The 14,025-nt window shown below is 31.7% G+C and overlaps 2 protein-coding genes across 2 annotated transcripts in view; both read right to left on the bottom strand.

The window, feature by feature from the left end:
* The window catches only part of LOC139425545 (rifampicin phosphotransferase-like), a 22,645-nt gene extending 21,286 nt beyond the window's left edge, over nucleotides 1-1,359 (bottom strand). Inside the window, exons 1-2 of the mRNA XM_071180698.1 lie at nucleotides 1,256-1,359; nucleotides 556-758 (exon numbers count right to left, since the gene is read on the bottom strand). Of these exons, the coding sequence (XP_071036799.1) occupies nucleotide 556 (1 nt within the window). The 5' untranslated portion in view covers nucleotides 557-758; nucleotides 1,256-1,359. The remainder of the gene's footprint in view (nucleotides 1-555; nucleotides 759-1,255) is intronic.
* Nucleotides 1-14,025, bottom strand: part of LOC107437837 (rifampicin phosphotransferase) — a gene marked incomplete in the record, with an annotated part of 597,639 nt that overhangs the window by 111,162 nt on the left and 472,452 nt on the right. Inside the window, 2 exon segments of the mRNA XM_071180697.1 lie at nucleotides 10,084-10,242; nucleotides 11,699-11,803. Of these exon segments, the coding sequence (XP_071036798.1) occupies nucleotides 10,084-10,242; nucleotides 11,699-11,803 (264 nt within the window).

The raw sequence follows: 14,025 nt of genomic DNA, 5'->3' as shown, positions 1-14,025 counted from the left end.
GCCTCCCAAAGTGCTGGGATTACAGGCGTGAGCCACTGCGCCCGGCCTATATAGATAGATAGATAGATAGATAGATAGACAGATAGATATAAAATGCGTGTGCGAGTGATGATTGATTTAACTCGACTAAGCTTACTTCTGGAGGACGAGTTGATAACGCACCCAATTCAATATTTAAGGAAGTAAGATAGAAGTTTGATCAGGAGTCGAAACGTAAGGCTGTTCGCTTTCCAATGAGGTGAATCGGGTTCGAACCCCAACGATGACTGGTCGATACGAATTCTGCTTCAGGTTTGCACCGACCATAGAGCTGACATGAAATATCCTTACTGGTGGAAGGATCATGGGTTAGAGTCCCCTTGGCATCGGGCTAAGCAAACGAGGTTTTCGTGAATTTCCTCTCCATGTAACGCAAATGCGGGTTAGTTCCATCAAAAAGTTCTCGACGGGGGCTAATTTCGTACAATATATAATGCGTGAGTTCACTTGTTTTCTGGATTGGGTACAAAATTACAAGTTGAACATTGGTATTCGCAAACTCAAAATTGGGTCAGCTGTTCAGCGACAGTTATGAAATAAAATAATGTGTAAATCTTTGTTAATTACAGGGCTGTTAACTTTCAATGCTTTTTGCAGTTTTGTACAGTTCTTGCACGCGCATTTATTTTATTTTAATATATTACGGAAATACTTACTTCTACAGTCATAGCTTTGAATTTTTCAGCACCCAAATCCTTCACGATTTGATTAGCCACTTTCTGGAAAAAAAATACGCCCTTTATCTAACAAAATTGCAATTTTCATTAAAATAGATAAATAAAGATTCAATATTTATGTTTATTTCATATTTTGCATTTAGGAATTATTTTTTTAGTATCAGAGGATCCGGAAAGTAATGTCGTTTCGGAGCATTAAATATTCGTTGGTTTTAAGAACCAATTCATTTTTTTGGATCCATTTCGACTCATTTTCGATCCGACATTGAAAGGTAATAACAGCAGTACAGAAAAATAATTTTAAATTAGAGATACAAAAATATTTATTGACAAACAATATCTTTATAACTTTTATTAATTTTATACTGATGACAACTAAACTAATGAACGATGAAAAACTTGATCCTATCTCGTAATTTTCAATAAAAATGCAAAGACAAAAATGGAAAACTGTGACACCATTATCAGATTTTTATGTAAAGTAAGATACAATATTAACTCTTTTTTCTTGGCTTTAAAATTTAAAATAAAACACCAACCTGCATCGAAGAAGGAACATCAGCACTTTCTACTTCAGATGATGATGCTAAAATTCTCGAAAAATCACTGTATACATCTGTATCAAACTCTGAAATAAAGTGTAAAAATTGTGTAAATATATTTTACACTAATAAGAGAACAATTTCTAAAGTGGAATATCGCTATTTTAATGTTTTATGAATTATTCTTGTCTTAAGAATTTTCTTGTTTTAAGAATTTTCTTGTCTTAAGAATTCTCTTGTTTTAATGATTTTTCTGATCTCGATAAAAAAATCTGTTATAAAAGAACTCATTAATATATCAGAGAAGATTAGTTATGTTTAGGATTACCTTTTAAAGAAGAGCTGGTCTTTTTCGAGCAATAGCATATGCATAATACGATACTCAAGTTATCGCTCGAGAGGTGCGCGAGGAAGTTGTACAGCACATAACTTGGCATTGGGGATGTGTTTTTTTTTTATCTTATCTTACGATAATAATTTTAATTCTGTTGTCTACTATTCTGAAATGTCCATATCTCATAATTACGGTAGTTTGTGGTATTCAATGATTGCCGGACTAATTTTAAATTATTATTAAAATTCAATGCACAGAGATCTTTGACAACATTGCTGACATCCCTTGTAATTAGTTAAAATAGAAACCAAAGTACTTACGCGTGAGTCAAACCATGGGTAACATCTAGCCAATCAAAAAATTTGATTAACACGTTTAATGACAAGGGAGTCACCGGTAGTTTGTACGTAGCTCCACTGGGGTCACCGGTAGTTTGTACGTAGCTCCACTGGGGTCACCGGTGATCGGCGAAGCCAAGATTATTAGGAACACTTAATTTGAGTAAAATTTTAATATCTTTATATTACTATCGTTACTAAAATGGTTCGAAGAAATTAATGCAATATAGAACACACAAAAATGTGTCATGCGTAACAGCACCCCATAGACTGCTGAACTCAAACTACTTTTTATTTTAACTTGTAATATTTCATGATGTATGAGATATGGGCCTGCTGCACGGCCCAGGCGCCCTATTTTTGTAAATTAAGTAAAGTAAGTAGATATGCTANTTAAAATAAAACACCAACCTGCATCGAAGAAGGAACATCAGCACTTTCTACTTCAGATGATGATGCTAAAATTCTCGAAAAATCACTGTATACATCTGTATCAAACTCTGAAATAAAGTGTAAAAATTGTGTAAATATATTTTACACTAATAAGAGAACAATTTTTAAAGTGGAATATCGCTATTTTAATGTTTTATGAATTATTCTTGTTTTAAGAATTTTCTTGTCTTAAGAATTTTCTTGTCTTAAAGATTCTCTTGTCTTAAGAATTTTCTTGTTTTAATGATTTTTCTGATCTCGATAAAAAATCTGTTATAAAAGAACTCATTAATATTACAGAGAAGATTAGTTATGTTTAGGATTATCTTTTAAAGAAGAGCTGGTCTTTTTCGAGCAATAGCATATGCATAATACGATGCTCAAGTTATCGCTCGAGAGGTGCGCGAGGAAGTTGTACAGCACGTAACTTGGCATTGGGGATGTGTTTCTTTTTTATCTTATCTTACGATAATAATTTTAATTCTGTTGCCTACTATTCTGAAATGTCCAGATCTCATAATTACGGTAGTTTGTGTGATTCAATGATTGCCGGACTAATTTTAAATTATTATTAAAATTCAATACACAGAGATCTTTGACAATATTGCTGACATCTCTTGAAATTAGTTAAAATAGAAACCAAAGTACTTACGCATGAGTAAAACCTTGGGTAACAGCTAGCCAATGAAAAACTTTGATTAACACGTTGAATGACATGGGAGTCACCGGTGATCCCCGTGGAGCCGCGAGCGGTGCTAGTCTGTTTTCACTCTTTCTTCACTAATATTATCATCATGCCAGGGAATCTGAAATTTTCCTGTTTCACAAGAAGACATATAATCATTAACACGTTGAATGCCATGGGGGGTGACCGTCTTTGAGTTTGTACGTAGCTCCACTGGGGTCACCGGTGATCGGCGAAGCCAAGATTATTAGGAACACTTAATTTGAGTAAAATTTTAATATCTTTATATTACTATCGTTACTAAAATGGTTCGAAGCAATTAATGCAATATAGAACACACAAAAATGGTCTTATATATAAACAGAGATGCCAACTTGCTCCGGACAGTGAATAAGTATTTTAAAGTAGTAGATTATTAATTGAGATTCTTGGTTTAATAAATTCAATTTAGTAGATTTTAATCCTCTACTATTTGTAAACAATTCGTAAGCTTACATAATTCACTACTTTTTCTTTTACATGTGTCATGCGTAACAGCACCCCATAGACTGCTGAACTCAAACTACTTTTTATTTTAACTTGTAATATTTCATGATGTATGAGATATGGGCCTTCTGCACGGCCCAGGCGCCCTATTTTTGTAAATTAAGTAAAGTAAGTAGATATGCTAAACCTTTTAGCAAACTAGCAAAATCTGTCAAATTTGCAAACCTAGTTAGTAATTAATTATAGTTTGGAAAGACCGGCAAGCTAAGTAAAATTAGCGTGGCATTCACCGTGTTAAGATGTTTAAAACTAGTTAAAATGTTAAGATAAAGGTGGGAAAACAAGGAATTGGAATATTTAAATGCAGTTGTGCTGGGCATGCAGATTGGTTATCATTACAGTTCATATATGTTTAACAAGAAAATTTTGAACGGTGACCAAAAGGATCACCTAAAGCCACTTGTTTATTTATAAATCAATTATGAACAATTTTACTAATTGCGTTAAGATAAGAATACGATTCGTACTTACGTCCTTTAGCGCGATGCAGTATTGAAAAAATTATTATATTCCAATGTGATGAGTTTTCCGTCGTCTCACTGTGATACAAAATTGACTAAAATTCAAAAATGGAAAATATAAATAAATATTTCCAATGTAATTGCTTGTAAAGTTTAATTTTACTGCTTGTTAAGTTCATCACTTTACAAGCAGTAGACAAATTTAAAAAAACAGCACATCTAAAAAAAAAATTTGACCTTTGTTGTTGATATTGTCGTAGAATATTAAAGCAAGGGGTGGGATTGTTCTTCTTTTCCATTGGAGCCAACTATGGCCGAACATTACACTTCTGCCACGTCCATATGTCACACTCGCTTATAAGCCGAACCCATTCATACAAACATTCATTCATCCAGAGATCGCAATTTTGACTTGAATCAGAGAATAATCAATCTCCAATTCAGTACCCCCAGATGTATTGATTTGTTATAGGCACATGGAAGACTTTGTGACCCGACAGATTTAACGTGCACCAGTAAACATATACTACACGGGAAACCTTTGGTCGACTGGATTCGAACTCCCGTTCTCACAAACGTGAGACCGGCGCCATTCCAACCAAGCTGACCCGGCCAATAAATTTTGACCTTTACATTGATTTTACGTTTTTTTCAAATTTTGCCGTATAGTGTATATGTTATTACAATTTTGGGTATTTAACTGTGCTTTTAAATATTTACACAACTGAAATATTTCTTAATACTCAATTATAAAACTCATAAATTCGAAACTAAATCATAGCTATTCCTATTTTTAAGCGTTACTTCTAGATGTTAAAATAAAAAATAAAAAAATTCTTAATTTTAGGCTCTGTCTTAAGCAATGAAAAAAAAAATTAAGGAAGTCTGTCAAATAGGTCTTCAAAAATGAAAATTTCAAAACGTGGTTTATTTTAAAGTATTTTTGTTTAGAAATAATTTGACCGATTCTGGTCAAAATTTAGATCTTGGTATTTACAATTACACACTTTTAAAATATGCTAACATTACTAATATTACGATTCAAATTTTTTTCGAAATAAATAACGAAAAAAAAAATTTATTTCTTGAAAAAATGAATAATATATATATATATATATAATATAGAATTTCTCATGCGAGTCTTTCTATATTAACTGAAAAGCTTAAAACATATGTTTCTTATCTAGTTTAAGATGTAGAAGTCGGTCTCTCACAAAGAGCCATAAAAAGTCAAGATGAACCAGATAAGGCCAGATAGAAGATTATTTTCTGCAGTTAATGGGCAATAATTTGTAGATAAAGTAACAATTAAGATAGTCCCAAAAATTTCCCACCGTCAGAATGGCGATATCCTTTTAGCGAATCAAAATCTCCAAATTTTATCAATTGAATGACGTTTCACGAAGAGAAGAAGATCATTGCAACCACTCCTTTCAGAACCTCACTTTAAAAGCTCGGGACAGGCAAATTGCGTGTCTATGTCATATTTTCCATGGCTAGATAAAGCTGGGCCAAATCCAAACAATCCCTGCAATGGGGAGACCATCGATGTAAATATCCCACGAATAATGTTTTAAATACTCAATATAACATAATAAATTACCTTTTTATCAGAAACCGCCTAAGTCTCGTAAATTATCTAGCCTTTAAAGGCATAACAGAATTTTGGATTCACAACTTGGATAAAATCTTTGATATACCTTTGGATAAGCGATCTTATAATCATGTTTAAAAGTTACTGATGCCCTGAAATTAAAATTAACATAAAGGGAAAAATCGCTTTTTAATCGCTTTCCTGAAGAAAAGAAATTCTGATCCTTTGTTTAAGATATAGATATCCCGATATGCCAGGCCGAAATCTATGCTCCAAAAAAGAAAGAAAGAGAAAGAAAAAAAGAAAGATTTTTTTACAGTAGGTGGTAATCCGATCATAGATTGTAAATTAGTTGTTCCCTCTACGTTAATTAGCGCCATCCAATTGACATCCATCGATGCCGAGAAGTCACTAGCCTTTGACCAAACTATAAAAAATTTCAGTCACAGTGACGTGCGACTCTGAAAATACGTAAAAGATTTATATTTGTGATGCCTCTTTTAACTTTGTTTATCGCTATTATTTATATCATATTTCAGAGAAAAGTCCAAAAAATAAACTCCAATATACAAACAAATATATTTTTAAATCAATACCTCTGGGGGTACTGGATTGGGGGTACTGGATTCATCCACAGATCGTAATTTTGACCTGAATCAGAGAACGATGGTGATCGATCGTTCTCTGATTCAGGTCAAAATTACGATCTGTGGATGAATGAATGGATGTATGAATGGGTACACCTCTTAAACAGGTGTGACGTATGATATGGCAGAGGTCGAATTCTTGTCCATAGCTGGCGCCACAGAAAAACAAGAATCGCACACTTTGCCTTAAATTTGCTCGGTTTCAATAAGCAGCCTTGCCGTGTGGCAAGTGGCATTAGAACCAACCAATATATTTTTTGAAGAACAATAGTTTTTTAAAAATTAATTTTCTCTCACAAAGCTTTTCGATTTAAGCACCCGAATTAAAATATATAAAGAAAAGGTTTGAAATAACATATTCAATAAAAAAATCTTTTTTAATGCTATAATCGTTAGTCAAAAAATTGAAGAAGTTTCATTCCTTGGCTTTAAATTTCTTAATTTTACATTTTTTTTCCAATTTTTTCAGCAAGTTTAACAATTAAACTTAGTAGACACCATAGCTGCCTGAATTAAGAAAAAAAACTGAAAAAAAAAAACACCAACAAAGGCAAAATACGTTGTTTTGTTTTATTTATTTTGTTTTATTACGTATCACACCTTATAGGAAAAAAAAGTAATTCTGAATTTTAAAATTCAGATAAAATCCATCAACATATTGCGAAAATGATTCCTTGCAACTTTTTGAGCAGTTACAAAAGAGTTAGAAAATCTAAATCCTTTTTTTAATACTTGATAATTTATTTTACTCCTGATTTAAATAATTTTACATTACGTAAGCAAAAGTTAATATAAAGCCTTCCGTACTATCCAAAAGTCCAAACATTCATAACACTTTCTTTGAGATAGCATAAACTTAGGCTTAAAAATTTCAGCAGGCTATATATGTTATGTTTTGTTTAGTTCGGTTTTAGAAGGAATTAGTAATCAATACGTATAGAAACTATAAAACGTCATACCTCGTTAAAATCAGAACAGGACTTCATTAGAGCATCAAAAGTTTCTTCTGCTGTTTCGTATTGTAAATACGGAAAATCATAATTATCAAGCAACTGCTTAACTTTTCCGGAACCAAAATTAAAGAAGTATAAATTCTACGAAAAAAAAACATACTTACTATAATCAGGAAATGAAAAGTGAAAGTATTAATATTAAATCTCTAGTCATTCATTATATATATATATATATAATGACAGGTATATATAAGAAAGAGAGAGAGAGATGTTAACTTCGAATTATGTGAACTTCACAAAGTGACTGTGAAACTTGCTATTTTAACGNTATATATATATATATCTTAACAAATATAAGCGAGACGGTAAAGAGGAAAAGCTGGTAGCAAAGCCATTTCAGTTTTAGCTGTTTTCAGTTTTTTACTGTACAGTAAAGAAGAAGTATAGTGAAAAAGCAGTTTTATAAATATGCTACAATAGCAATAAAAAAAATCTCGGTAGTAACAGAAATTGAATATTTCTCGAAATAAATGCCTTTCATTCCAGTTTTTGCTCTTTTCCATCTTGGTATCTATAGGCTTATAGTGCTGTCGCTAGGCGGTGTTGTAAATGGTATAAGGCATTAGATCCTCGCATCGAGCAGGCATATTTAAAGTGCATTTCTGAGTTGATGGCTGATTATAAGAAGCTGTGAAAAGGCAGATATACACTTTGTGTACGGTGCATTGGACTGGTAAGGCACGGAAGGTCTACCCGGAAAGGTACTGGAGAAAATATTCTCCAGGGAGAAGATATTCTAATTCGAGAGTTTGCCTCTGCGATTGTGTGAAATAGGATCTTTTGCCGAGTTCAAGCAAGACACAGGTCTTGAAAGGAATGTTAGAGCGCCGCAGCTTGTGGAGGACATTCTACATAGCGTGAATGGACAATATTAATATAACACGCAAGCTATTGCACGTGCTGTAATTGTACTTATCTCAAGAGATTGTTTGGTTTATGCTACATGAAGAAGAATACGCCTCTATCCGAAGCGTAAGATACAAGTGTTGTCGCAGTTGAGCTGTAAGCTGGATCCTTCAGAAAACATTTGAAAGACATTCAACATGGGGTGGGTGATAATATGCATATAGCACACAAACGGTTGCACTTGCTGTAAGAGTGTTCTTCCCAAACGACTAGTTGGCGTGTGCTACATGAGAAAGAATACGACTCTGCAAGACGCAAAAGGTAAAAACGTTGTTACAGGTGGGCTGTACTCTGGTTCCTCCAAGAAAGTGCAATGCCGCCAGATTTCAGTGCCCATGACTGTTTACCGATGAATGGCCCTTTCACCCAAATCACAAACATTTTCACAAATGTACGTTATTCCCTAAGTAATAAGTGAGAAACTTGCATTTTCAACGGGAAGATATATTGAGCAATTCTTTGCAATTCAATTACATAGTTTTCCTTCAAGCAATATTTTCGTACAGTGCTCAAAAAATAAACATAGCACCCAGAATAATTTTTGATCTGATATTCTGATCTTCATTTTTAGAACTCAATTTTGATAGCTCGAGAGGAAAAAATGAATTAGTGATGAGGAACGTTTAAGTTTAGAAATCTGACACAAAAACGTACTTTATTCTCGACGGTTTTGAATTTCTCATCCCCATATATAAGGGGTAGTTGCAATTTAGGAAATAGGGTCCCCATAGCTCAGTCAGGAGAGCAATCCAAAGTTTGAACCCTTTATTGTTAATTTTACTTTTTGTGCATTTTGCTATGACTCAAGAAAATTTTAAGGAAATTGAAAATTTCTTGCACACAATTATAAAATTTGTTTATTCAAAGATAATTCTGTGCAAAAAAATAATTTTCTAAAAACATTTAATATTTATTATTATTTCATCTAATAACAGTTGAAAAAATTGTTGGGCAAAAAAAATTTTACATTATTTTAAAGACTGTAATTTTACATGATAAAATATAAATCTAAATAAAATCGATCAAATAGTACCTGAAAAATTGAACTTAAAAAAAAAGAAACATTGTTCTTAAAATTTCGAATATTTGACCAATTTCGTTCCAATTTGCATTTTTCCATGTAAAATTACAATTTTTAAAATAATGTTAAAATTTTTGTACCTTACAATTCAAAATATTTTCGCGTTTTTTTAAATAAATTTATAAAAAATATTAAATATTTACAAAAAGATATTTTATGCGCAGATATATTTTGAAAACAAATTTTATAATTGTGTGTAAAATGTTTTCAATTCACTTAAAGAGTTCTCGAGGTTTGGTGAAATACAACAGAAACTAAAATAAACGTTTAGGGGTCTAAAACGTTGAAACTTTAACAAACAATGGGGACACTATTTCTCAAATTACGACTACGATATTGTGGAGGTTCAGAGATCCGAATTCTCCTAATTATAGGTAAGTATATTCACGTTTTTGCTCTCTGGCTTCGTAGCTTATAATAAAGTTTTTTTTTAATTAACATATTTAAGGCCACTCCCTCGAACCAATAAGATTGAGTCCTAGGACGTAAAGATCCGATTATTAGATCAAAAGTTATTTAGGGAGATCCGTTAAATTTTTTTTCGCACTGTACGTACATCACACATGTTCCGTGAATAAAATGTCTTCTGAAGCATATTTTCCCATCGTTGCGTTAATTCTTTAAGTGCGTCAGTGAAAAACTACATTTTAACTTCTCACAGCTTGTATTTTGATCATATAAGCGTTCTGACATCCTGTAAGCATTTTGCCCCCTTCTTCAGACTCATCCTGTGAATATTCAATATGTATATATATATATTCAATATGTATATATATAATATCATTCACCTTTAAGAACATTAAATCTTCCCAAATCGTTGATTTAGGTGCATCTGGTACTCTTTCTTTGGCAACTTCAACTAATTCAGGATCATCCAATAATCTGCCAAACATGCTAATAGTTAGCCCTTTTGAAAATAATGTATCATAACCATATCTATATATAATCTATAAAAAATTTTAAAAAGACACTGATTACTGAGTTTGTATTTAAAATATTTGAAACCAGCAAATTCATAAATTAAAAACAAAGAAGAACAATGACCAAATTAAAAATAAAAATAAGCTCCTTTTCTTATTCTAACTGAGGTGTTAACCCTTTGACAACGAATTTCTAAAAATGATTTTTGTGCTCCGTTTATTATTCAAAAGGACAAAATAGGTTACAAATAGGGCAAATTTAGTATTTGGGATTTTTCTAACAAGCGGTTATCAATTTAGAGGCTGGGACATATATGTCCCGGCCGTACTCAATGGTGGGATACATCTGTCCATTAGTAATTTTTAAACATTTGTCGGGACAAATGAGTCCCGTTAGTAGACAAAAGGTTAAGTCATTCGAAGGTAAATAATCTTTAATATAATATGAATTTTTGTTATTTATCGTGAAACTGAGCAATATTAATATAACCATCAGTTTTAATTTACTGCTAATAATGACAATAATAATTGCTGCTGAAGTTCACAAAAATGAACAATAGATATGATAAATAAACAATAAATAAATTACTATGCAGGTGAAAAATATAATTAAGTAAAGAGAAAGAGAGAAATGAACGCGGAGGAAATACGTGTTTTGTTGTGGGAAGCTACTGTGACGATATATTTTTTCTGACCAAGTTTGTAAAATTACTCGCAAAATTCTCAACAGAAAGCGCTAATTACAGACAAAAAAGTATAAAGCAATGTTATAAAAATGACCACCAGTTGAAGCAACAACGGGGTGCTGCAAGAGGATTAAATTAACAGGTAGTCGTGGCCATTTGTTGCGCGATTTGGAAAGGTCTGACATACAAAGGAGAACACGGTTCTATAGTTTTTCAGTCAGAAGTGCCATCTTTTGACGAAATTTCTAGCTAATTTTTAATTAACTCACCATTTTGAGAAAAACTTATATCATATTCAGGAAAGAAATGAGAAGCCTTTTACGCATCAGAAGTAAAATAGCTGTGGCATCTATGAAAAATTTCCGGTTTAAAATTAATACAAGACTCTTTACTGACTGGTAAAAAAGTATATAGTGATGATTAGATAGTTATTATGCAATTCTCTTCATGTTAGCAGTTTCATCTTTTGATGAATGTAGTAACTAATTTCTTATAAATTGACGAAAAATTGGGACGACTGTTCAACGCCGATTATAAAATGCAAAGTAATTAGGAATTATTTTATACTTGAAACTAATTACTTACATAATTTTGTTAAATAAAGGAAAAAATACACGGTTTATGTTTTGTTCTCTCTCTAAATCTAAAAAGAAATTCTCCCGTGAAAATCAGTAGACTCGGTAGCCATGAAGATAGTGAGAAATTTAAAACATTTCTTTTGAAACCAATTTTTAAAATAACCTTTGCAGTCTCATTTTTTTTTCCTGGTGAAATTCTGTTTACATAGAAACTCTTACCTCTGGTACTGACATAACCATTTGTTGGCAGAATGTACTAAAACCTGCTGGGAAGTACATGCTTTTGACAAATGCATCCACTTGTCCTTTCTCATACACATCTGTCTAAAATATGAATGAAAGTAAATGCACAGTCTTAGCAAAAAAAGTACTTGTAATAAGTAAACATTTTACTCTGTGAGTAAAACATAATGAAAAGTGATTACTCTCAGGAAGTGTTACAAAAATGGAGTGAAAATTCTAAAGCTATATGTGTGTAAAAGGTTTTAATCTGTTTAATGATGAAATAAAACTATTTTTCAAAGACGAGGGTATTTCAGAAAACAATAAGCTATTTCTTCTTATTTCAAAAAATGCGTCTTCAGTCATAAAAATCAATAAGAAGATCACTGACTTCATAAATAACCAGGAATTGCTTATAAATTATTCAATACACTCATATTAAAATATGATCAAAGAGCTCACTTTTACTTTAAAATTTGAATTAAAGTAATTAAAACAGGATTAAAAAAAGGATTTTCTCCAATATATATAGCGTGTGCTACATGAGAAAGAATACGACTCTGCAAGACGCAAAAGGTAAAAACGTTGTTACAGGTGGGCTGTACTCTGGTTCCTCCAAGAAAGTGCAATGCCGCCAGATTTCAGTGCNGTTTTTTAGTTTATAATTTTTTGATAAAAATCTTTGTTAAAATTATTGTTTTGAAAAATTAAATGGTATTATATATAAACATTTTAAAAAGCTGCGGATGTTTAACCACAATAGCTTTCTGAATTTTTCATTCATCATTTTTCCAACATTTTGAGAGCATCATCACAAAAAAGCTAGAACAAAATGGCGTTTGATTTGAACTTATAAATAATTTATGTGTAGTGATGTGGAAAATAATTTTAAATGGATAAAAAATAATACATTAAAACATAAACGTAGATAGTGATAGAGTAAATTTTTGCAAAAAGCGTATAGAAAGTTATCAACAAATTTCCACAAGTAATCCCAATCACATGCCTAACAAGATATACTATACGTGAATTTTCTCACGAGATTTCATTTTACTTTATTTAATCTAATTTTCCATTAACGCACTACTTAACATTGGAAATTAATTCCCATTAACATCTTCGAATTTCTTTAATCTAATTACAATATCCAATCCGCGCTTGCGTTACCATGAATTGAAGATGGGTTTCTTATATTCACGTTTTTATTTTTGAAATGTTTGCCATGATTTATTATTAACACATCTTTTGCAAAACGAAATAAGTGGATTTAGTCTAGATATTTGTATGATAATCATTACTTATCAAAAGATCCTCAAAATATTCCAAGTTCAGATTGTCTGTGATTCTATTCGAGAGAAGATGAGCAAGCAGGCGGGCTCAATGATTAAAACTAAATTTGGATTCAAATTTTCTGAATATCAATCTAGTTTTAAAGTTAATAAACAAACTACAGTAAAAAAACAGGTGAACTTTTACAACGTGTATTGCGTTGGTTAAGCCATAAACAATATATGTAATTACTTACTGCAAGAGATGACATAAAATATTTGCGAATTAATTCCGCTCCCAGAGGTGTCGTAGCACCTGGCATGACTTCTCTAGAAAAGAAAGAAAATAAAAAAGGAATTTATTACTTGATAAAAAAAATAGAATGCACTCTAAATTTTGCAATGTTTATTTTTCTTGGAATGTAATAATGCTTTTTGAAAGAAAAAAAAGACCTTTGTCACATTTTTTTCTCAATTAATAATGTAAAAGAAAAGGAAACACATGATATGTGGTAATTAGTTAGTTAACAGGATTTCGTATACTTCAGCACAGTTGCTTTTTAAATTTTACATATTTTGACAGCTGACATAGCAACGCTTTCATGTGAAAATGTTCGATTGATTCTACGCGGTAGTTTTTGGTTGCTGTTCTTTCTACATGGAAAGCGAAAAGCATAATATTATATTATTTTTTTCACTATCTAAAAGGGAAAAATAGTGCTGAAACAAGAAGAAAAAAATATCCGATGTGTATGTAGAAGATGCGTTAGCAGCACGCAAGCCAGAAAACTGTTTTGCAATCTCAATAGCCAAGGAAAATAAAAAAAGCCATAGTTTAAGTGCTTTACACTTGAAACAATGCGATAATTTTAAACTATCTAAATAATCTTGCCATTAAGAATTATCTAGGTTTTAGAACAGACAAACTTGAATAATTTAAATTTGGCGATATTTTTCTACCTAAATGAACGTTATCAAAATCCCTTCCATATTCTCAGTTTTTGCAAATTTTGATGAGCCCTGGTAATGCCGCATTGGAAATTATTTTTAAATATT

The sequence above is a fragment of the Parasteatoda tepidariorum genome, chromosome 5 (genome assembly GCF_043381705.1).
Source record: "Parasteatoda tepidariorum isolate YZ-2023 chromosome 5, CAS_Ptep_4.0, whole genome shotgun sequence".
Taxonomy (NCBI): Eukaryota; Metazoa; Arthropoda; class Arachnida; order Araneae; family Theridiidae; genus Parasteatoda; species Parasteatoda tepidariorum.
The sequence above is the reverse complement of the archived record's forward strand: the minus strand, read 5'-3'. Positions and strand labels throughout refer to the sequence as shown.